Source organism: Phocoena sinus, chromosome 1 (assembly GCF_008692025.1).
Source record: "Phocoena sinus isolate mPhoSin1 chromosome 1, mPhoSin1.pri, whole genome shotgun sequence".
In the NCBI taxonomy this organism is placed as follows: Eukaryota; Metazoa; Chordata; class Mammalia; order Artiodactyla; family Phocoenidae; genus Phocoena; species Phocoena sinus.
The window spans coordinates 155,860,531-155,885,772 of NC_045763.1; the positions used below are offsets into that span (position 1 = coordinate 155,860,531).

Genomic DNA, 25,242 nt, shown 5'->3' on the forward strand with positions numbered 1-25,242 from the left:
CAACTGGATGGATGAGATGTCATTCATTGAGACATCCCATCCATCCCATGTGAAGAGAACTGACACAATTTGGGGCAAGGATCACAGTTTCAATTTGTATCTGTTGATTCTGAGGTGCTTTGAGACATTTAAAATGTACATCAATTAAACATCTATATGCACGAGCTCAAAAAAGAGATCTGAGTGGGAGATGTAAGTTTTTGCATCACCATGGATGTGGAAGATAGACCAGGATGGAGGCTTAAGAAGCCCCAACATTTGATTGTCCTTCTTTGCAAGGGTGAAAGACAGAGGCAATGGCCAGAGATGTATGGAAAAAAACAGAAAATGAAGGAAATTTAGTGTTTCAAGAAGAAAGGTTAGTTAACAGTATTGAATGCTGCTGAAAATTCGAGTGTGATAATTAAATATAGATGGCATTCTTAAATTTAAGTTGCTAGTGGTGAGGCATTAATCACTGCAACCTATATAAAGCTATTTAGGAGGGCAACGCTATAAAGCTTTGAGAAGACAATATACAAAAACGTTGTTATAATCTCAAAGTAGGGAAAGATTTCTTAAGCAGGATACCAAATGCATTAACGATAATGTAAAAGATTCTTAAATGTGACTACATTAAAATAGATTCTCATCATTAAAGATACTATATAGTTTAAAAAGCAAGCCACAGAATGGAAGAAGATATTTGCAACATTTAAAAATGACAGACCCTGTACTCAGATCTCTGAATAGCTCAAATGATCGGTAGAAGAAAAAATAGACAACTCAACCGAAAATGGGCAAGACAGACACTTTACAAGAGAGGAGATGCAAATAGGTAATCAATATATGAAAAAGTGTTCAATCTCTTTATTAATAACTATTTATTTATGTAAGTTAAACCTATACTCCTCCTCACCTTACCCAACCACTACTATGTTTAAAAGTTTGAGAACACCAAATGCTGGCAGCAAAGACGAACTCTCAGAAGCTGCTGGTAGGAAAACACATTAGTATAAAATTTTGCAACAGTTTGGCATAATAAAGGTGAAGATACATAAACCTTTGACCAGGGATTCCACTTCTGTGCATAAAACCCTAGAGAAAAATCATGCACATGTGTGCCAGGACACATGTACAGAAATGTTCTTTGCAGCATTGTTAATTAACCCAGGCCATCAATTCACAATGTACACATATATCAAACCATTACGCTGTATACCTTAAATTTATACAATTTATATATCGATTAGATCTCAATAAAACTGGAAAAAATAATATTCTCAGGACAGAAACAACTCAAATGTCCTTCAACAGTAAAATGGTTAAATAGTCTGTGAGATTTCACATAATGAAGAATCATACAGTAATGAAAATGGATTTTATGCGAGATCATATGGATGGATCTCATCAGCATATTATTGAGTTAAAGAAACATCTACAAAAAAATACACAAGTGTGATTCTAATTATCTGATTCAAAAGCAGACAAAATTAAATTATATTGCCTAGGGGGGTATACCTAAGTGGTAAAAATATAAAGAAACAAAGATTGGTTATCACAAAAGTCAGAACGTTTACCTCTAGGTGAAAGTTTGGGGATTGTAACCGGGGAGGAGTTTGGGGGAGATATAGGAGATTGGCAGTGTTCTACTTTTTGATCAGAGTGGCTATATGGGTGTTCGCTTTCTAACTGCAAACAGTACACATGGTTTATGATTGTTCTGTATGAAAGTTATATCTCATCATACAAAAGTAAAAAAAAAAGAAAAACCAAAACTTCCTTGAAAATTATACCACTTAATGTTGAGTTAATCCCATTATTTTTGCAAATGGTATTTTCCTGTAGTGATTGAGTAAATCAGTGTAATGACTGAGGCTATGACCACACATGATGTTGCATTTAGCAAGCAAAAATTCCCTGTATTTGTGGAATCAGATAAAAATTTGAAAAAAATTGCTTTGATTCCTAGGTGGGATCATTAAATGCATGCTTCCTTGCCAAGAGGAATTTCCAAGTTAATGTATATGAAGCTAGAGAAGGTAAGACAATACTGAATAATGTGAGATGTTGTTCTGATTCTTTGACTTCTTCCTCCTTACATTTCTTTTTCTTTTTTTTTAACATCGTTATTGGAGTATAATTGCTTTACAATGGTGTGTTAGTTTCTGCTTTATAACAAAGTGAATCAGCTTTACATATACATATATCCCCATATCCCCTCCCTCTTGCATCTCCCTCCCACCCTCCCTATCCCACGCCTCTAGGTGGTCACAAAGCACCGAGCTGATCTCCCTGTGCTATGCAGCTGCTTCCCACTAGCTATCTATTTTACATTTGGTAGTGTATATATGTCCATGCCACTCTCTCACTTCTTCCCAGCTTACCCTTCCCCCTCCCTGTGTCCTCAAGTCCATTCTCTACATCTGCATCTTTACTCCTGTCCTGCCCCTAGGTTCTTCAGAACCATTTTTTTTTTAGATTCCATATATATGTGTTTGCATATGGTATTTGTTTTTCTTTCTGACTTACTTCACTCTGTATGAGAGTCTCTAGGTCCATTCACCTCACTGCAAATAACTCAACTTCATTTCTTTTTATGGCTGAGTAATATTCCATTGCATACATGTACCACATCTTCTTTATCCATTCATCTGTCAATGGACACTTAGGTTGCTTCCATGTCCTGGCTATTGTAAATAGAGCTACAGTGAACATTATGGTACATCTCTCTCTCTCTTTCTCTTTTTAATTATTTATTTATTTATTTTATGGCTGGGTTGGGTCTTCGTTTCTGTGCAAGGGCCTTCTCTAGTTGTGGCAAGCGAGGGCCACTCTTCATCGCAGTGCACAGGCCTCTCACTATCGTGGCCTCTCTTGTTGCGGAGCACAGGCTTCAGACGCGCAGGCTCAGTAGTTGTGGCTCATGGGCCCAGTTGCTCCGCGGCATGTGGGATCTTCCCAGACCAGGGCTCAAACCTGTGTCCCCTGCATTGGCAGGCGGACTCCCAACCACTGCACCACCAGAGAAGCCCCTACATGTCTCTTTTTGAATTATGGTTTTCTCAGTGTATATACCCAGTAGTGGGATTGCTGGGTCATATAGTAGTTCTATTTTTAGTTTTTTAAAGAACCTGCATACTGTTTTCCATAGTGGCTATATCAATTTACATTCCTACCAACAGTGCAAGAGGGTTCCCTTTTCTCCACACCCTCTCCAGCATTTACTGTTTATAGATTTTTTGATGATGGCCATTCTGACCAGTGTGAGGTGATACCTCATTGTAGTTTTGATTTGCATTTCTCTAATGATTAGTGATGTTGAGCATCCTTTCATTTGTTTGTTGGCAACTCCTTAGATTTTAAAAAGAAAAAAAATTTAAAAGATGCACTGTTAGATTTCGTTAAAAACCTCAACTATCTAAATTTAATTTAATGCAAATATATTACTATCCATGTTTTCTTTAAAAGAGTTAACACGGTCTTTTAATTTGGTCCAGATGGCACCAGTTTTTCAGGTGCTCTATGCTCATCCTGTATTAGGATATACGAAAGTGTGTGTAACATGGGGTTTACTTCCAATATCTTAGATATCCGAGTGACTACATTTGCACGGGGAAGAAGCATTAATTTGGCCCTTTCTTATAGAGGACGACAAGCCTTGAAATCCATTGGCCTGGAAGATCAGGTACCTTGTTAATGCATTTTCTTTATAGAAAATAACATCTGCTGTTTTTCAACAACTGCACGGTCTTGATTTCTCCTAGTTCAAAGCACCACTTAATGCCAAAAAAACCTCTGCATGAGAGCTCATTTTACAAAGGTTTATCAAACTTCTAAATTTCACAACAGGGTGAACATTTCACACTTGAGGCACCTGGGGGGACCAGAGCAGGTTGTGGGGCAGGCAGATACTGTATCAGATGGGAATTTGATCATCACTTCTGACACTGGGCTCTCAACAGTATCGTGAACCTCTGCCTACAGAAGTGTGATCTGAGATGGCATCCAGGGTGAGAGGAGGCGGGCGAACTCCATTCTTTTGACTACTTAGGTCCATAATCTCTTATCCACAACTCTGTACTCCAGAAGTTCTGGGACTAGAAAGCTTTTTCATCACCCGCTCAGCAGCAAATTTGACCTGATGTGAGGCTTTTTATAGCCTTTTAAAAAAAAATCTCATTTCGTGTGAATGTGTTTTACTAAAGAAATATTGTGTTATAGGGCGGTTGCCCTAGACTCCTCTGTGTGTCATATAATAACCACATATGCACTACATTGCCTATCTAAAATTTGAAAACTTCTGAATTCTGAAACCAATGAGCTCTCAGTGTTTGGATTGTGTGCCTGTTGCAGATTTTCCTTATATGGATTCAATGTTGCCAAACTTCTCACTATCATGTCTCTTGGAAATGTGAAGAGAAATATATTTTTATTGATAGCACTTTTGCAACAGTGTGTCTTTGAAATGATATATAAGTCAATATAACTGCCATTTGCATTTCCACATTTTTCTTAGGCATGTGTAGGAAAGCACATTGCACTGGATTTCAGGAATCCTGGGATTTACTCCTCATGCATTACTCTCTTTTGTGATCATGAGAAAAATAACTTAATCTCTCTGACAATGAACCATTTCTTCGCTTGTAATATTTGCTTTAGACCAAATAAACTTGACATCTATTCTAAAATCTAAAGGTTAAAAAAAACCTGAAAAGTAAAATTTGCAGGAACATAGTTTTTATTGATTTTCTACCATACTGTGTTCTCATGGACCTTTACATTTTTTGATTTTTGGAAAATACTTGAATAATCACATTTTAAAATTGATATCTATCTTATTTGCATGATGCCACATTATGGAAATTGAAATTGATATTTCTGATTTTATTTCAGATTGTAGCCCAAGGTATCCCCATGAGAGCAAGAATGATTCACTCTCTTTCAGGAAAAAAGTCTGCAATTCCCTATGGGACAAAGTCACAGGTAGGTTTACCTGGAGATTCCTTTTTTGTAAAATGGTAATAACTGAGTCTAATGTCTGGAACCTGCTACTTTCTTGTTGGCCCTGCTTTTCTTCTCTAACCCTATCTTTGACATTGCTTGCCTGTTTAGAATGCAAGAACATATACTAGTTAATTCATATGAGATGCTTAGAAAGGGCCCAGTCCCTAATAACCATTCAATAATGGTTATTATTGTTATTGCTATTAGGCTGTTTTATGCCTCTATGCTTCACTCATACTGGCCTGGGATGCCCTTTCCCTCCCATCTCCTTTCAACTAGATAGAGATTACCATGTATTTATTGTTAAGCATACTATGCAAGAACAGCGCTATGCAAACTTAAGTTTTATGATGCTATTGCCTCCCCCTGACTCTCTTGCCTCAAATTATTATTATTCTAGTTGTAATAGTTATAATAGAATTTATAGAATGAACTGGAAATGCTTTCAGCATTGTATAATTTCTCAAACAGAGGCCAGATGATGATGTAGTGTTTAAGAAGGAAAATCCATTATCCTACTTTGTGTTTTTCTTCTTATCTTTGAAATAGTAATGTACAGAGTTGGGCAAAGTATTTTTATCTGATTACAGTTTCTTTCTATGTTTATTTCTTTGAGAGACAGAATGAATGTACCATAAACCTATCAACCATAGAAAAACCCCAGCTTACTTTATCCAGCAATGCCTCATTTTGCAGAGCCCAAGTGAGGTTCATATTCTTCTGAGTCTCTGATCCTCTGCAGAGCATCCATTGTAGGTAGATCAGCACTTCTCAGACTCACCTGAGATCTTGTTAAAATACACAGTCTGATTCTGTAGGGCTGGGGTGGAGGCTGAGGTTCTGCAAACCAAATTCACCCAGGTGGTGTCCATGCTGCAGGTCCACAGACCACACTTTGGGTAGCAAGAAATAAAGCACATATGCTCATGGGAGTAAGGTCTTTGTGGATCTTGTGCTGATTAAAGAAGCTGAAGCACCTCATACTCATTACGGTGGCTGCTATCAAAAAATAAGTGTTGGTGAGGGTGTGGAGAAATAGGAACCTTGTACCCTGTGGGTGAGAATGTAAATTGGTGCATCTACTGTGGAAAACAGTGTGGTGGTTCCTCAGAAAATTAAAAATAGAACTACCATATGATTCAGCAATTCCACTTCTAGGTATATATTCAAAAGAACTGAAAACAGGGTCTGGCAGAGATATTTGAACACCCATGATCATAGCAGCATTATTCTCAGTAGTCAACAAGTAAAAGCAACCAAAATGTCCATTGATGGATGGATAAACAAAATGTGGTATATACTTATGTGAGATAATAGAAAAAATACATACAGGTCTCTGCACTTGCTCCTGACATAGGGCTCCTAAAACCCTTGTAATCTTCTAAGTGATAAAAACACTAGGAGCATCTTTTGTTCTAATATTTGGTCTTTGGTTCCTTACACAGAGTTCCTAAATCCCTTGGAATTTCCTGGGTGACAGCAGTGTCTTTCCAGGTAACTCTGGATGGACTCCTGGATGGGGGCTGGTCACCAGAAAGACCAACTCATGATTAGAAGCTTGGAATTTTCGGACACAACCCCCATTCTGCAGAGGGGGGAGATGGGCTGGAAATGGAGTTAATTATCCATCATGCCTACATGATAAAGCCTCCATAAAAATTCCAAAAGTATGGGGTCCAGAGAGCTTCCAGGTTCATGAACACATGGAGGTACTGGGAGAGTGGCACACCCAGAGATGGCAAATACATACTTTATCCTATGCATCTCTTCCACCTAGATGTTCATCTGTATCCTTTATCATATTCTTTTATAATAAACTGGTAAATGTAAGTAACCTGTTTCCCTGAATTCTGTGAGCCACTCTAGCAAATTGATTGACCTTGAAGAGGGGATCATGGCAACTTCTGATTTATAGCTGATTAGTCAGAAGCACAGGTGACAAACTGCATTTGCAATTGGCGTGTGAAGGAGAGGAATGGTCTTGTAGGGCTGAGCTTTTAACCTGTGGAATCTGACGCCATCTCCAAGTTAGTAGTGTCAGAATAAACTATAGGGTGCCCAGCTGGAGTTGCAGAGAATTGCTGGTTTGAGGAAAACTCCCACATGTATATGGTGTCAGAAGTGTGGTGAGTGTGGTAATAGTATGAGAGTAAAGGAGAGACACACAGCACAGGTGTAGGTTTTCTATACAACATAAAAAGGAATACCATTCAGCCTTCAAAAAGAAGGAAGTTCTGATACTCTACAACATAGATAAACCTTAGATAAACTAAGCTAAATAAGCCAGTCACAAAATGTTAAGTACTATATAATTCTGCTTATGTAAGGTATCTAGAGTAGTTATATTCATATAAAGAGAAAGTAGAATGGTGGTTGACAGGACCTGGAGGAAGGGAGGAATGGGGAGCTATTATTTAATGGGGACAGAGTTTCAGGTTTACAAGATGAAGAGTTCTGTGGATGGATGGTTCTGATAGTAGCACAACAATGTAAATGTATTTAATGCCATCGAACTGTATATTTAAAAATGGTTAAGATGGTAAATTTTGTGTGCGTTTAAAAAGTAATTGAAGGGCTTCCCTGGTGGCGCAGTGGTTGAGAGTCTGCCTGCCGATGCAGGGGACACGGGTTCGTGCCCCGGTCCGGGAAGATCCCACATGCTGCAGAGTGGCTGGGCCCGTGATCCATGGCCGCTGAGCCTGCGCGTCCAGAGCCTGTGCTCCGCAATGGGAGAGGCTACAGCAGTGAGAGGCCCGCGTACCGCAAAAAAAAAAAAAGTAATTGAAAAGTAAAACATTCCAACGACTAAGTGGGAATGAGGGGGTAGTGGGGAAGGACTAAAAATTTCTATTTAATGACTTTTTAGAAATAATAACCTGCTTATTTTGGCATTATGAAAACTTAGTTACAGAGTCTTAATACATGAGCCTGGCAGGGGAAGGAAGGGAAAGACAGTCCACTGACCATCCATAGTCAGATAAATGTCTTCAGATAATTAATATGTCCTGTTTAATTGGCCCCAAATTGAACTTGATGCTATAAGAAAGAAAAGAATTGCCTCTTCTTGATAGGCAAGTAAGATTTACACATGCAAGTCAAGTATAAACTATACTAACTAAATGTATCTTTTCTGGAAGCAATAATTGTCCTCCTGTGCTATGCTAGCCATGCCCTGTGCTAGTTGCTGAGCAACAGGAGAGGAGCTTGCAACCTGGGGAGGACAGATAGTAATCAAGTTCTTGTGAAAAGAACTCACCTGAGTGATGGCAGGGGCACTCAGCTATATGGTTCAGAGAGGGAGGAAAGCTTTCATTTTCAGAGAAGAGAAGGTGAGGCTTGAAACAGACATTTTGTTTAAATCTTAGATTGGCAGCGAAATAGCACTGTTCCAATCAAATGACAGTCTATCTATGGAGGGACGTTGGGTGAGACCAAATTTCTAAACAATGTAAATTTTTAAGTGTCACGTGTGTCCAGTGATGAGAAAACTTGCAAAGAATCTCACAGCGATCAGCAGCTTTAGATGCATTGACTCCAACCACCTTGGAGAAAGAAACAGGCTGCATGATCACATGAGGTCAGCAGCAAGGGAGAAACAAGACAGGTTTCCTTACAGACAACAGCCAGCGAGCATGGTGTAGGAGGCCCTCAGAGGAGTGCTGGTAGTACTGCTTAGTTGCACTGTTTCTTTTTGCTAAAATGAGAGCGACTCGTAATAGTCATCCCACCTTTCTCTTGGATTAACATTGTGCTGAGGAGGTCCAATTCAGCATATCCATCCCTTCCCCAGAGATTGAACCAATAAAGTATGAATAGGTCAAAGAGTAAGATATGGTTCAAAAATAACAGGGAAGCTAGATGAAAAGAGTGACTTGGACTTGAGGCTAAAATTGACTTCCTTACCCTCACAGAGAGAGAAAGAGAGAGAGAGAGAGAGAGAGAGAGAGAGAGAGGAGCAGTTTCATCACCAATGACTCCCCAGGAAGTTGAAAGTGTTGGTGGGAGTTCTCATTTCGGGGCCTTCAATATGGAAGGAGGAAATGATCCTTCCCCATCAATCTTGCCATTTCTCAATTCTTAACAATTGAGTTAATGCTAAATTTATAGCTTTGCATCACTGTCTTTATACTGGAGTTGAACATGGGGTCTCCTTATCTTTTAAGAACTATATAAAATTGCTTTGAATTGGTCGATTCCACAGACTGTGGAAGTGCAAAGCCATCCCCATGACCCCAGGATTTCTTTGAATGCTCAGGGAGCCTACCTACTGTCCTATGGACTTCTTGGTGTCCACTCCCTCTCCTCTAGTATTGGCTGTGTACCATGATGGCCACACATGAAACTCACCATTTTCACCATTTTCCATACAAAAAGCACTCACTCAAAATACACATGAATATGCTGAAGACTTGGGGGTCATGGAAGGTCCACCTTGCACAGGACACAGCAAACAATTTATAAATTTCTAGTGTGTACAGTTTGACCTCTGAAATCCTTTCTGTACCCCCTTCTCTGAGCCTACCTCCCCCAGCTGTTATTTCTCTGCCCTTTCTCCCTTGTGGCAACTGTCTTACTGGTTCCTCCCATTTCCCTCCCCAGTTGCCAAATATCAAAATACTCTCTAATATACAGAGCCGGTCAGAGTTCCCCCAATTCTTCTTGCTAAACTCCTATACCCAAAATACAGAAATGGTGCCCCCTTACTAGAAAACATTCTCATTTGAAGGCTTTCAGGACTAGAATGTAAACATTTTTTCCTAGCATATTTGAAAAAGTCAGCACTGCAACTATTGTCTTACGAATCTCCAAAGGAGATTATCCTACTTCTTTTAGGTTTGGTTACAAGGGCCACTTTATAGCTCTTGACTTGTTTGTTCTTATTCTTACTTATTCTTCACAAGATAAGCCTTTTAGAATATGTATTGGAGAAGTGAAGCTTGATGTGAGTGACTCTAACTTTTGGTTATAGTAAGATACTGCTCAAAGATATGGAGTAGATTAGACCGGGACTCTCCCTGGCCTTCCTGCAGGACGACATGTCTGTTGGTTCCCAGATTATTAGTTCCCAGATTATCTCAACTAAGCCTGATAGGAATCAACTGAAAGGGAAAGAATATTTTCCTCACATTAATAAGCCTTTATAATTTGAATGTTTCCTAATATACTTTGAATAACAAGTGTGGTTTCTATGGAAATGCAATGATTAATAATGTAGAAGACTAGAAAACAACCATGAGGCAGAGAATGAAGACATCCCTGTTAATTTTAATTTATAGCAAAGACACAGGAAGCTCCTCCTCAGTCACTGCTTCTGTATCATGACCAAGTTATTTTTACACCATGTATAGATTTAGCTGTTAATTTTAAATGCCTATATTTGAATGAGGTGAAGATTAATAAATTACCATATTTGTGTTAAATGTTGTAATGTCCCATAATTTGGAAAATTATATGCTTTAAAATTTTAAAGCAATAGACTTGCCCTGAATTGCAAGACTGCATTATGACTTTCATGAGCTCTAGATAGGCACTTTTGCCTTTGTGAGACCCTTTCTCTATAAAACAGTAAATATTGAAAATTAGATTGTATGAGTGCATTGATATAAAGATTATATTAATCTTGAATATAATCCAGACTGGATTCATTCTTATATATACTCATTATATTTTTTTCTTCTGATTTTAAAATAAACTAAAATTAAAATATTTTCATGAATCCCTGAAAATATCATGGGCCCTATGCACTGTTCTGACCGTGCCTCATGGAACAGTTGGTCCTATGAAGTCAGAAACAACCAACACATGTCTCAGCTGGGTTCCACCTACTCCTAGCAACCCTCACCCCACCACAACCACACCACACACACACACAGCCTTTCACACCGAAATGAAGGCTTTCAAAGTAGTTTCTTTGGGAAATAGTACATTTATTCTAGTAGTGCTGTCATTTCTGAAGTTTTTTACACAGCTCGATTTGGAGACTTAAGATGAATATATGAGATTTATGTTTGGTTGTTAAAACTATCTTTCTTAGTGAAAATAACGTTTTTGCTACCAGAAAAAGGTTTGTTTTTTATAGTATCGAACCTAAGTTTAAACGTGAACATTGTATAACATGTATTTGATTAAAGTGTTTATAGAAAAAAGTTACTTAGTTAAATGGTTATAAAACTGAGCTTGCAACCTTCTGCTAAATGATTAATATTTCCTATTGCTGAGTGAATAAAATAGAAGCATATTTGTCCATTCTTCAGAAACAAACAGTATCTATTATATTTTTCTTGCAGTATATTCTTTCTATAAGCAGAGAAAATCTAAACAAGGATCTATTGACTGGTAAGTCCAGTGCTTTATTCACCAGTTTTCACTTTCTGTAAAGCACATGAGACTAATGATTGTCACATGATTTACTGAGATTTGTTTACTATTCCTTTTTGGGGGGGTTATTAAGAGCAAGACTATGTACAATACAAAGTGTTTCTTTAAAAGTAGAGGGCTTCCCTGGTGGCGCAGTGGTTGAGAGTCCGCCTGCCGATGGAGGGGACACAGGTTCGTGCCCCGGTCCAGGAAGATCTCAAATGCCGCGGAGCGGCTAGGCCCGTGAGCCATGGACGCTGAGCCTGCGCGTCCGGAGCCTGTGCTCTGCAACGGGAGAGGCCACAACAGTGAGAGGCCCGCGTACCGCAAAAAAAAAAAAAAAAGTAGTGGTGATGCATCTTCCAGCATCTCTTTTTCATTTTATCAGTGGTCTAAATAAAAATCATTTGTTCAGCATGTATTGAATTCCTATTGTTTTCTAGGCACTGGATTGAATGAGTGCTCACTCCTCAGTGAAGAACTCATGGTCTAGTGGAACACAGATATACAGATGTAACAATTTTCAAAGAGACAACTAGATTTTCTTATCAGAAAGATGAAAAGCAATAGTGTGAAGGCTGATAGAGGGCTGCAGATTTTAGAGTATTATGATAATCCCTGTGTGCAAAAACAAGGCCCTGGACTAAAGCTATAGCCAAGTGGTTGGGGGGAGGTATAGATTCAAGATATTTGTAGGAGACAAAACAGATTCAGGGTTTAGGAGGTTGAGAAAGAGGAAGGTGTGTATAAGCCTGAAGATGCTCATGTAACTAAAGAGACCTACCTATTAATTGAAACGTCCCTGGATTGCAAATTAAATTTGTAGCTTGGATAATCAATCCAATCACATTCCATGTAGCCCTTTATCATACTTTTTTCTCTTCTTCAGCATTTGTACTAAACAGATTCATTCCATGCAAAGCATGCCATTAGTATTTCTACTTTCTTTTAAATCAATCAATCCCTCAATGCGTTCCAGCAGCCTTGGATTTTTGGAGAGCACAGGTTCCAATGATTTATCTGTGTTTCTCCTCAGTCCCCTACCCAGGGTGAGTTTGCAACATATCTGTTGAATTGAATTCAACTGGGAGGAGGAGTGATAGGGAAGGTCACTCTAGCTGATTCACCAGGTACTTAAGAAATAGGGCTTAGTATTCTTCTTATTTCTACTTCTTTACTTGTAGTTGTAAGACTGACTTTTGGATGAGTAGATAGGTGGGGGTGGGCTAGGTTGCTTGATATATTCATGTTGATCTTAAGAAAAGAAACTACAAAACAGATTTTTGAAAAAGTAGCATAGTGGACCTAAGATAATCTCTTAACAGTATCCTATGAATTTATTGATAAAAATAATAGAAAAGATTCACTGATGCACCAGGCACTATGTTAACTGCTTTATATTGCATCAATTTGTAAAACCCTCCAAACAACTCTGTGAAGTGGGAATTATTTTTACCTCAGTTTTATAGATGGTAAAGGAGGCTTGGAGAGCTCCACAGAGCAGCAGATTACACTGCTAATAAGTAGTAGAATCTGGATATGAACTTGAGTTTGTCTATTCCAAAGTCCATGCTTTTAACTATTACAGTCACTGCCTCCAGTATTATATATAATATATGAAACACCTGCTAATAATAAGGAGCTCCAATCTTGCATGCTCACCTGTTTTTCATTAGGGGTGCACTGCACAGCATGCAATTTCATAAGTGACATAAATACGTTGATAAAAAGAATGCTGAGTCTCTTGACTCCTAAAGTTTGTTTGACATATAAAGTTCTTTTACACAGCTCTTATTCCTTTACATGGCATCAGATGTGTGAGCCACCCATTCCACAGATAAATGCTCATTCCTTCTAATAGAAGAGGCTCACCTCTGAAAGTACTGTAACTAAATCATTTCCCTGAATCAGCTTTTCATGTAGGATTGTTTCATAGTTTACTATTTGGTGGGCTATTAATAATTGTTAAGTAAAACAAACAGAAAAAGTATATGTGGTCAGGTAAATTTGATAAACCCTGCATCAACTTAGTTTTAAGTCTTTTCTTACAGTACTTCTCAGGGCCTTTATTCTACTAGTCTGCAGTGTGGATTTTCTAGAGCAATGCTGTCTAAGATGTGACCACAAATGCCAGCCACATGTATAATTTAAAACTTTATATTAACCACATTAGAAAACCTAAAAAGAAAAAGGTGAAATTAATTTTAATGTATATTTAACCTAATATATCCAAAATATTGTCATTTCAATGTACAATCAATGTAAGAAACCTACTCATGAGACATTTTATTCTTTTCATTTTTTGGTACTAAGTTGTCAAAACCCAGTGGGTACATCACATCTCCATTCAGACCAGCTGCATTTCAAGCACTCTAGAGCCACATGTATCTGGGGACCAGGACAGCACAGCCAGGAGGGTCAAAGTATGAGCATTTCTCTAATGACTGACCACAGAACAACTATTTTGGGGAGCATATCACAGGACTAGTATTCCATGGAAAATTCTTTGGGATGTATTACTATACATCTAATTTGAAAATAAAATAAAATTTAATTTACAAAAAGGTTGATTCCACCAACACATTTTGTGTTTGTATTAATAAAAGACACCCAGAGTGGTTCAGGTAAACTCTGACTTCTCCAAGTTATTTGTCAAAAGGTTTCTTAAACATAGATCAGTCTTAGGCTTATCTCAGATTTCAATATTCTAAAGCTTCTAATCTCATGTCCAAGAATCTTAAAGTCTTCAGACCCCAAATCAAACTCAAGCAAAGCAGAACAAAAAAAAGACAAAACCTGAGATGAAAAGGAGAGATAAGTACAGAAGTCAGACCTCTGGGTTATTTTTCCTAATTTTTTTAACTTTGTATGACCTCAGGCAAATTGTCTTTCCCTCCAGGATCTTGGTTATTCCATTTATAAGATGAAGAGTTTTGAAATAAATCATCTCTGAGGTCTATTCCAGCTCTAACACCTGCATTCTGATTTGTCGCTTTAAGAACAATAAATAACCACTAATTATAGATCTCCTGCCCATGAGAATTAATAGGAACAAAAATAAATTTACTACTATGATAAGAACATAATTAATAATTCAGAAAACGAAATACACTATAGATTGTTAGCAGGCAAAGAAAGCACTAAAATAATTTGATTCTACTTATTAAGTTTCAAATCTTCTTACTCATTTTCCCCTAACTGTTGCAGTGTTTGATTACAAAAAGAATTAGTATCAATAATCTATATTTATGACAAATTGAGCTAGAAGTCTAGAGGACTTGCTAAAAAGAAATATAAAGTCAGACATAGTATGAAAAAGGAAGTTTGATTGAATATTTCCGATCACAAATTAAGCCTTAAATTGGGGAAAACTTTTAAAATATGTGATGACAGCTTCTTTCCTAGGGTACAAACAATTACAGTGATATAAGAATTTGCATAATGGAATTAGTTTTTTTTTTTTTTGAGATGAGGATAGTTGATTTTTATTTATCTCTTTTGCTACCAAATTATCCTGGAACATTTGCCAAATAGTTGTCAAATTACCTTTTAACTAACTCGTTTTTACATTGGTAAGAATAAGTATCTCTATCACACTGTTCTCAGAAAATGATTAATATTTCAATTTGATTAAGTGAAATAAGAATTGGAATTTCATTTCTATTAGTTGTCTTTCTTTGTTTCCTCAGCTGTTGAGAAATATCCCAATGCAAAGGTGCACTTTGGCCACAGGCTGTTGAAATGTAATCCTGAGGAAGGAATGATCACAGTGCTTGGGTAATCACCAGTTAGCCTTTTGACTTCAGAGGTGAAGGGTTGACATGGAGAATTGTACCTGTAAACTTTGTTCTCTGGCTCTTTTGAAAGAATTAAATGATTACTAACAGGGTAATTCAAACAGTTTCTAGAATCAAGTAATTTTATATTGAAAATAGGTCTTAGATGCCTTCTGAATACTAGCACCGGTGATTCTTCCTGATTCTACACTACTACACTAGTAGCCATACTCTGCTTCAAACACTCTCCTCCCTTGAAACCGATGACCCTCCGCTGCCCTGTTTCTCCTCGCCTCTTTCTGAATACTATTTGTCTGCCTCCCCTTGGCCAACTCCATTTCCTCTAGAGTTCTAAACCTCACATCCCACTCGTGGGAGATTCACAGTTCATTCAACAACTACTTGTAAATTCACATTTCTATGATTAACATCTCCAGGCCAGGGCTTTTTCTTCATTCTCAATCCTTATTTCAATCTTAATCAATATTAATTTCCCATTAAACACCTTCACAACTACTTGCCATAATCTCAAACACATCTAAAACCTTGATCCTCTATTTGTCACCAAGCATCTCCCATTCCTGACTTCCCTAGTACTATTACCCAAATAATTAAAATCATCCTTGATGTAGCCCTTTCCATATTTTCTCCCACTAGACCTATAAACATGTACCAATCATTCATACTTTCTGTTTGCCTCAGAGCCTATGTCTTCCTTCTTCCTGAGCGCCACAATCCTTGGGCTCTCATCCCCACACATGCAGGCTACTACAGTCACCTTGTCCCCATTTCTTTCCCATCTGCACTCTGGCTCCACTGCAATGTTTCCACTCCTAAGTAAGTTATCTTAAATTACCACTCTTTATACACCATCTCCCCAATGGAAAAAAATTGTTTTCTCCCATTTGCCAGAATAATGTATTTAAACCTTTTGTCTTAACATTCATTCTCTTCTCCTCCCTTCCCAATTGTATTCTTTTCTTAAATCCATCTTCTGATCCCCTCTGTTCAAGACAAATGTGTTGCTCCTAGAAGATCTGGTCACATCCTGTGGTTGTTCATACATTCCCTCCATTTGAAACACTTTTCTTTCTTTTCAAGTTTCTCTTCCTTCATGCAGGGAACTCAACTCTTAGTCATGCTTCTGTGGCCTAGCATGTCTTTATTAATCAGTATGGTTTTGTGTTATCCTCATTCTCATAAGCAAACCCATGACTGGGACAATTGTTATCTTCATTTTATAGCTATCTACTCAAAGCTCTAAATCAGATAGGTAAAAGTGAGTAGTGGCCCCATTAAGTCACTACTTTTTATACCCAATAGAGGTACTTCATCATTTTCACCACTAGGCTTTTTTTTTTTTTTTTGATGATTTATTTTACTTTTCAGACATGAGAACGTTGCCAAAGATGTCACCTGTGACCTCATTGTAGGATGTGATGGAGCCTATTCCACTGTCAGAACTCACCTCATGAAGAAACCCCGCTTTGATTACAGTCAACAATACATTCCTCATGGGTTCATGGAATTGAATATTCCACCTAAGAATGGGGATGTAAGTCCTTTCCCTTTCTTTTCTTCTTTCTACAACTCTCCTCCTCCCCCTGCCCCATATTAGTATAGAAGCGTATTCTAGTGCAGTTGTTCTCATAGCATATCTTGATCAAGGCCACAAGTATTTTGTAATTAATAATAAATTGGATGTACAGGTATCTCTTTAATAATATCACTCTCACTCCCTTACCTTTTGATATGTTTTCTTGAATGGAAGGAAGGAGAGGAATTACAACTGCCTTATTGGAAACACACAGGGGATTTGTCTTACAAAATAATATCATTTTTCTATTATCTCTTGGGAGAAAAAAATTGGGTTGGGAATCAACTATGTATACTGACAATCCAGAGTTCTTATACTCATGATTAAATGCAAAAGTTATTAAATAAAGTGAACAGCAAGTTGTTTCAAAGAGATTTGCATTGCATGTTTCTCATTCCCTGCTTCCCACGTTAAACCATATGTGGCCGGAGGGAAATATGTAGTATGTATATTGTGTATTGTCATAAGCAAATAAATGTAGGAATTTAATAAGGAAAATTAAAACACCAACAGAAGCAATGAGGATCTTGGCTTATCAGTAATGAAAAGTAAACAGCATTAGTTAAATACTTGATTTGCATATAAAACATATATTTTAAGGTACTGATTTAATCTATACTATTTGAAATTCAGACATCTATGAAATAGTTTGTCAGTTTGGGATAGTGGTATTATATACCACTTATATACTAAACTCTCAGCCAGTTAAATCCATATTTTAACATTTCGTTGTCTTTCTATTTCTTCCTCCTGGTTAAACATGGATTTACTAATTCTTCAATGATATTTTATGGTCTTCAGGTGGGTCATATTCTAATGGCCCAGGATCTGATAATTCTGGATTATAGGATTTTGTTGAAAAATTGTCCCCAGTTTGAGTGAGATCATGCCTACTAATGTAGATTTAAGATAGCCATTTATTTACAAGGTGTTCCTATTTAATAGTAATGATTGGTGGTTTATAGAAAGTTTTTACTCTTTTAAGAAATGCTGTTTTGACATAGTAATGTGACCAGACATGGGAATATTTTGACATGGCCCAAAAACAATTCTATGAAACTTTTTCTCCACTTCTTTCTTTCTTCCTTCCTTTCTTTTCTTTTTCCTTTTCTTCCTTCCTTTTTTCTTTTTCTAATGTAGCAGACATTTTCACTCCGTCTCTGACAGGTGGAGTAGGAGGGAGAGATTGGATGAGTGACAGAGTTGGGTGAATATTAAGGGAGTGCTTTTGGGAATTATGTGGGAGCTTATCTTAAAGCTGTTTTTGCACAGCAAGCAAACTGTCTCGCTTAGACTTTATGTGTGGAGGGACTTGTAGTAAGAAGACCCATGGGAATTATGACAAATCTGACCTTGGGACCGCTGTTGCATAAGGATATCTATTGAGAGCGTGACTTGGAATAAAGAACCTGAAATTTTAAAGAGTTGTTTTCTAGGGTCATGAAATATGTATGAATATCAAAATGTTTTTGGTATCATATTTGCTTTATCGACACCATGTAGAATAGGTCAAAAGATAGCAAGAGGGAAGCAAGGAGGCTCACCTCATCCAGGCTGGTGTCCTATTACCAGTAAGGCACCATGCTCATTTGTGCCCCCTCCACGTTGTTCAGTGTGCTCACCCTCACCAGCAGCCACTGTCCTTCACCGCTATCTAATCTACCAGTCCCTTGTTTCAGCCATCCCAGACCCACAATCCTCTTACCTTTCCAGTTTTTCTTTCCTAAACTTCTACCTAGGCACCAAATCATTTTGTCTCTCTACCACTTGAGTTGTTGTTAAAGAGAAGTTTTTGGGAGCTTTTCATATGTATATATCTTGCCTATTCAACTGCTTTGTGAGATCTTTGGTGTCAAAGTGTTATTCACTTATTCATCTCTTTGTCTGTGTATTGGGCTTTCTTTGTGGCTCTGGGGATAAAAAAGCCGGGAAGAAGCAGTCTCATCTCCTAAGACACAAATAGCTATAAAAAAGTGTGAAAATGTTAGCTAGGAGACTAAGATGTACTTTTTGTCATCTTTTTACTACCATAAGACATATACATGGTAGGTGCTCTCTAAACATTTATAGAAAATAATACAAACTTAAAATAGTTGGGAAACGGATGGCATATACTTATATATGTAATACCCCTGGGAACCTCAGTGGTTTGGGTCACTTGGGTCTTTGGGTCAATTCATGTGCCCAAGCCATACATACCTACTCAGGCGGCTATTGCCCTGTAGTGGCTTTGCTAAAGAGGGAGCATTTCTCTCTACTATTTATGTTGTAGTAAACAAGCAATAAGAGGCTTGTTTGTAAAATTTTGTTTTGTCCATGAAATTTAAACTTAGGATCTTTCTGTTTATACAAATAAGTACCCAAATAAGGTAAAAAATAAAGTAGAAAAACATTACACATATATACACACATCCACAGCTTATGTGTGTATATAATATATATTTTATATATGTATGTATACATATTTGTGTATGTGTATATATGTGCGTGTGTCCATGGAAACAGAGGAGAGAGAGAAAATGAATCTTATAGCATGTTCTCAAATCTTCAATTATACATGGTATCAAAAACTCACCTAAGCCTGAGTTTATAAAGACAGAACACAAAGTCTTTTCTAAGAAAACTTCTGCTTTACGTAGCAATGGATGTGCACATCACCATGCATATGACATTGATTTAAATTGCTGTGGAAACAATTATAACATAAACAGAATCATCGTATTTAATTTGTTAATGCAGATGTGCTACATTAATACACTAATTATATATACCTTTTTTCCCTGCAGTATGCCATGGAACCTAATTATCTACATATTTGGCCTAGAGATACCTTTATGATGATTGCACTTCCTAACATGGTAGTGTAAAATTTCTTATCAACTGTCATTTTGCATATATAATTAATGTTTTTTGTTACTTACTTTTATACTCTGTATGCATGAATGTAATCAACTTCATCATTGTTTAGTCTATTTAGTGATTATATCTGAAACTCTGGGGATACTGAGGAAAAACCTGAAGGAATCCAAACTATTTACTTTGGAGAGGATATTTAACATATATGAATGACTAATGGGGGTTTATGTGTGGTGGTACCTGACTGCCATCTTCCCCAAGACAGCACAGGAAGAAATGGTCCCGAAATAAAGCCAAAGAGATTTAGGTTATATATTAGGAAGTATTTTTCATCCTTAATATCTGTAGGACAACATTGGAATATACATTATCTCAAAAGAGCATGGCTGTTCTTTCATTAGAAAGAAACTTTTTTGCTATGTTAATATATAATATATACATATATAGTTATTATTATCTATATTATCTATATAGATAATATACACAGGTATACCTATTGATATTTCTCTGGTTGGTCTTTTACTTTCTTTTTTTTTTTCTTCACTTATTAACAGTCCTAGGGTCTAATGCCTTAATATCATGACATCTTAAATGGAACAACAATAAAGAAAAAAAAAGACGAGAAATCAAATCCAACCAACCTAATAATCTAAGAAGTGTAATGTTTGCTTGGTGAAAATATCTTGAGTTTACAGTATAAAATTCTCCTGATAACCAAGAAGCTGGGGAGCACCTTGGGACTTGACGGAGCTTTTCCTTGGGAGTGAGGGAAGAAAGAGAGGCTGCCTTTCCTGTCTGCTTGGACATTCTTCCCAGAGGCCCCTGAGCCACAGCAAGCAGTCTGTGATTTAGGGGTCTGCCTTAGTGCCAGCATTGCCTGGCCCCCTGATCTCTCTCACACTGTTCCTCTTCTTCTTACAGAACAAATCTTTCACGTGTACTTTGTTCATGCCCTTTGAAGAGTTTGAAAAACTGCAAACTAGTAGTGATGTGCTGAATTTCTTCCAGAAGTACTTTCCGGATTCTATCCCTCTAATTGGAAAGTAAGTCTCAAGATGTGCAATGGTGCCTTTTGCCCCACTGGTTTGAGTTATTCAAAGTTCAAATAAAGGCTAATGCACTTATTTCCGTTTTTGTTAAACATGACCAATCATGCAGTGACCTAGACAGGAAGCCTAGATTACAGCAAAAGTCCAAGAGGATCTTGTGCTGTGAACAGGAATTCTGAAAAAATCCAGGCCAGGCCAGTTTCCCTGGGAAAGACAAATCACCAATGTCCCTGGACCTTCTATGTACCCTGAGCAGGCGCTCAGGCCCCTTAGGGCTTGACTGTGCTTCCTTCTGCTGGTGGGAACACAAATCTACATCAAGGCAGAAATAGCTTGCAACCTCAAGTCTCAAGTCCACCAGTTGCTAGCTGTATAAGCTTTCCTATGTCTCACGCCCCTCACAGTAAAATGGTGATAATAGTAATACCTGCACCAAAGGGTTGTTGTGAGGAGTGAAGGGGATCATGCCTATAAATCATTCAGCACAGGGCCAGGCACATATAAAGTTCCCCCAAATTGATAGCTAATTGTATTAGCTGTCTGGATTATCAGTCTCAGCTCCTCTAGCCCATATCAACTTCCCCTTCATATGGACCTTGTCATTTGGTCTCACTCAGTGCCTCTCTCCCACTGTCACTCCGTCCTGGAATCCAGCTCACTTTCTATCTCCAGCGATGTCTTCATGGAGGCAGCACAATACTGCAGAAAGAGCAAGATTTGAATACTGCTCTTGTCCCTGACTTCCCTGAATCTCAGATTTTTTATCATTAAAATAGACATCAGGTTACCTAACTTTTAGGGCTATTTTGAAAATTGAATGAGCTAATTATGTAAAAGGGATAGCCCACTGCCCACCCATAGCAGATCTATTAAAAATTGTCAGTTCTCATCCTTTCCTGCAGAAAAATTCAATTGCCTGTGTTGGCTTCTCCTTCTCTGACTTTGAAGGGAAATCTCTGCACACCAAAATTTAGCCCTTAGCTACTTCAGAACTTGTTCTGTGGCTCTTTCTTGCCTCTCCAACTAGATTTAAGATCCTCTAGTGTATGTACTACTTCTCTACCTATAGCTTCCACAAAACCTCTGTAGATGCTTGAACAGATACTAGCTTGATTACAGTTGTTCATTTCCAAATACACATGGATTCGCATTAACTTAATTTTGGTTTGTTGTGTGCTAATCAAATGCACAACTGCATCTCAAGTTTCTCCAAGGAAACCTAAAACATTCCAACGTAGTTGAAAATTGTGTGATCTGTGTGCTTGATAATAAAATTTTCATGACATATAACACAGACATATTTCAAGTTATTCAAATGCAGCTAAACTTGTTCCTTTTGGATGTGATTAAAACTGTTGCAAATTAAGAATATAAATAGAACAGTGGAATTTGGAAACTAGAAGAAACTTCAGTTCTCCCTCTCCTGTTTTCTTCCTGACATTCTCACGTACTTTTCAATGAAATATTATGTTAGCAAAGCCAGTAAATCTGAAAGAATTACACAATATTTAATACCCAGCTTAACATTTTTACATTTTTATTGTTTTCCTCTAAAGGCAAACCCTGGCACAAGATTTCTTTCTGTTGCCCGCCCAGCCCATGATATCCGTTAAGTGCTCTTCTTTTCACTTTAAATCACACTGTGTGTTGATGGGAGATGCAGCTCATGCCATAGTGCCCTTTTTTGGGCAGGGAATGAATGCGGTAAGTTCTTTTTCCATAGGTAAGTCCCTTAAATTTCTCTGGGTCAGTCTCAACTAAAAAGTCTTAAATAAAAAATATGCTTAAAACTATCCTCACATAATCTCTGAGAAAACAGTCAACTCAAAAACCATACCAGCTATTTAACTAGATTGATCTCTAAATATAGTCAACTCTTGGATTACTTGATGCAGTAATTTAGTGTATAAAAAAGCATAAGATAGTTTTCTGTTCAGTTAGAAAATGTATTGATGACTTGAAATTTGGAAACTTGACTATCAGCAATTCAAGACTTAACTTTTAAAGTGTATTTTTTCTAGAGATTATAATGTTAGTATCAGAAAAGAAAAATATCCCAAATTATCTTTTTTTTCCCTCTGCTTTTTCATTCCAAAAGAAAAGAAAACACAATTGATCGAGTTAAATAAAATGATGAAACAGACTAGATGTTGAATACTAGCTGCTTTCATGGAAATTTTACCATTCTGGCTAAAAAATATTTCAGAAAATGAATAGTGTTCAAATATTGAACATTAATTTTAAGGAATTCTAAAATAATTGTCTAGACAAACAATTATTTTATGTGCATGTGTGTTTGATTACTAATAGTTTTATAACCATAGTCTTATATTGTTTTGGTGAATGGGATATAGTCCAAGAATAAAGAGCTTATGAATCTAATCAATTATATTTTGAGCAAAGTAGTCAAAAACATTTTGTTTTACAAAAACATAACAAGAGAGGTGGGATCAAGTTGGTAGAGTGGGAGGACCCTGAGTTCACCTCCTCCCACGAACACATCAAAACTACAGCTACACATAGAGAAACTCACTGTGAACAACCTGAAGACTAGCAGAATAGCTCTTCTACAACCAAGGCTGTAAAGAAAGAACCACATGGAGTCTGGTAGGAGGGGAGGAGAATTGATCTAGTCAAGACACACACCCCTAGTGTGTGACCCAGAAGAGGAGGGGGCTATCACAGATTTGGGGATCCTCCCTGGGGAGCAAGGAGTTTGAGCCACATATTAGACACCCCAGGTCTGGGGTTCAAGGCCAGGAAAATGAGACTCCTTAGCTGTGGCTTACTAGGGGGCAGTAAGAAACTGATACTCTGCTCCTGAAGAGCATGTACACAGACTTGCTTGCTCCCAATCCCATCATGGAGGCAGCAGACTGACAAGTGCTGGTTGCTCTGGATGGCCTGCCAGGGCTTCCCCAGTGTACCCCACAACATGCACTGGGCTCCTGCTCCAGCACCTCCTACTCTGACGCTGTTCCCCACTAAGGTGGAGGCTGCTATTGCTAATGAGCATGCACACACCAGGGAAGAAATGCAACCAGCTCAGCAGTGTGGCTCCAGCCCCTCCAGCCCCCACCCTGCCTCTAACCAAGGTGTGTACACCTGGGGAAAAAGCAGAACCAGTTTAGAAGTGTGGCTCCAAGCCCTCAGGAACCTGGCCATGCCCCCAACCAAGGCAGAGATTGTCATCACACTCAGCAGAAACCCACCACCCTCGGGGCTTCTACTCCAGGCCCTGGGAGCCTCAAACCCTACCCCATAGGGCAGTGACTGCCACTGAGTCTAGGAGAAGCCCTGGCTGCACCTGGATCTGGCTCTAGCCCCTCTGAATCCAGCCCTGTTTCCCACCAAAGTGGTGGCTGCCAGCATACCCTAGGGGAAAGTGTGGCCCATGCTCACTTCAGATGCAGCTCTCCCACCAAAGCCAGTGGGCACATGCAGACTGAATAGGATATCATAAGACATGCCTTCAAGACCAGGACAGGTAACTTTCACATAATTTCATAGAGACAAACATAGAAAGTTAAACAAAATGAGAAAATGGAGGAATATGTTTCAAACAAAAGAACAAAGTAAAACCCTTGAAAAATACCCTAATGAAATAGAGATAAATAATTAACCTAATAAAGGGTTAGAAGCGATGGTCATAAAGATGCTCACCAAACTTGGGAGTAGAATGAAAGCACTCATTGAAAACTTCAACAGAGATTTAGAAAATATGAGAAAAAACCAATCAGAGCTAAAGAATATAATAACTGAAATGAAAAATACACTAGGGGGATTCAACAGCAGATTAGGTGATATAGAAGAATGCATATGTGATCTGAAAGAAGGAATAGTGGAAATCACAAAATCAGAACAGCAAAAAGAAAAACAAATTCTTAAAAATGAGACCTCTGAGACAATCAAACATACTAACATTCACATTATAGGGGTCTCAGGATAAGAAGAGAGAGAAAGAGGTAGAAAATGTATTTGATGAAATTGTGGCTGAAAACTTCCCTAACCTGAAGAAGGAAACAGATATCCAGGTACAGGAAACAAAAAGAGTTCCAAACAAGATGAACCCCAAAATACCCACACCAAGACAATGAAAATGGCAAAATTAAAGAAAGAATTTTAAAGGCAGCAAGAACAAAACAAAGAATCACAAACAAGGGAACGCCCATAGGCAATCATATTAGCTGATTTTTCAGCAGCAGCTTTGCAGTCCAGAAGGGAATGGAATGATATGTTTAAAGTGCTGAAAGGAAAAAACCTACAACTAAGAATACTTTACCCAGCAAGGTTATTGTTCAGAATTGAAGGAGAGATAGTTTCCCAGACAAGCAAAAAGTAAAAGAGTTCATCATTACTAAATCGACCTTACAAGAAATGTTAAAGTGTCTTCTTTAAGTAAAAAAGAAAAGGCTGTAACAAGAAATAAGAAAAATAAGAAGGGAAAAATCCCACTGGTAAAGGCAAATATATGGTAAGAGCTGTGGATCAACCACTTAAATAAGCTAGAACAAAGGTTAAAAGACAAAAACTGTAAAATCAAGTATAATTACAATAAACAGTTAAAGGATAGGCCTGAAAATGTAAAATATGACATAAAAAACACAAACCATGGGGGAGG

At 37.8% G+C, this 25,242-nt stretch overlaps 1 protein-coding gene across 1 annotated transcript in view; it reads left to right on the plus strand.

Annotated features, from left to right (window-relative positions):
* Positions 1-25,242, plus strand: part of KMO (kynurenine 3-monooxygenase) — a 70,940-nt gene that overhangs the window by 25,930 nt on the left and 19,768 nt on the right. Inside the window, 9 exon segments of the mRNA XM_032638707.1 lie at positions 1,952-2,021; positions 3,570-3,667; positions 4,876-4,965; positions 11,274-11,322; positions 15,033-15,120; positions 16,509-16,674; positions 19,503-19,574; positions 20,494-20,615; positions 22,178-22,325. Of these exon segments, the coding sequence (XP_032494598.1) occupies positions 1,952-2,021; positions 3,570-3,667; positions 4,876-4,965; positions 11,274-11,322; positions 15,033-15,120; positions 16,509-16,674; positions 19,503-19,574; positions 20,494-20,615; positions 22,178-22,325 (903 nt within the window).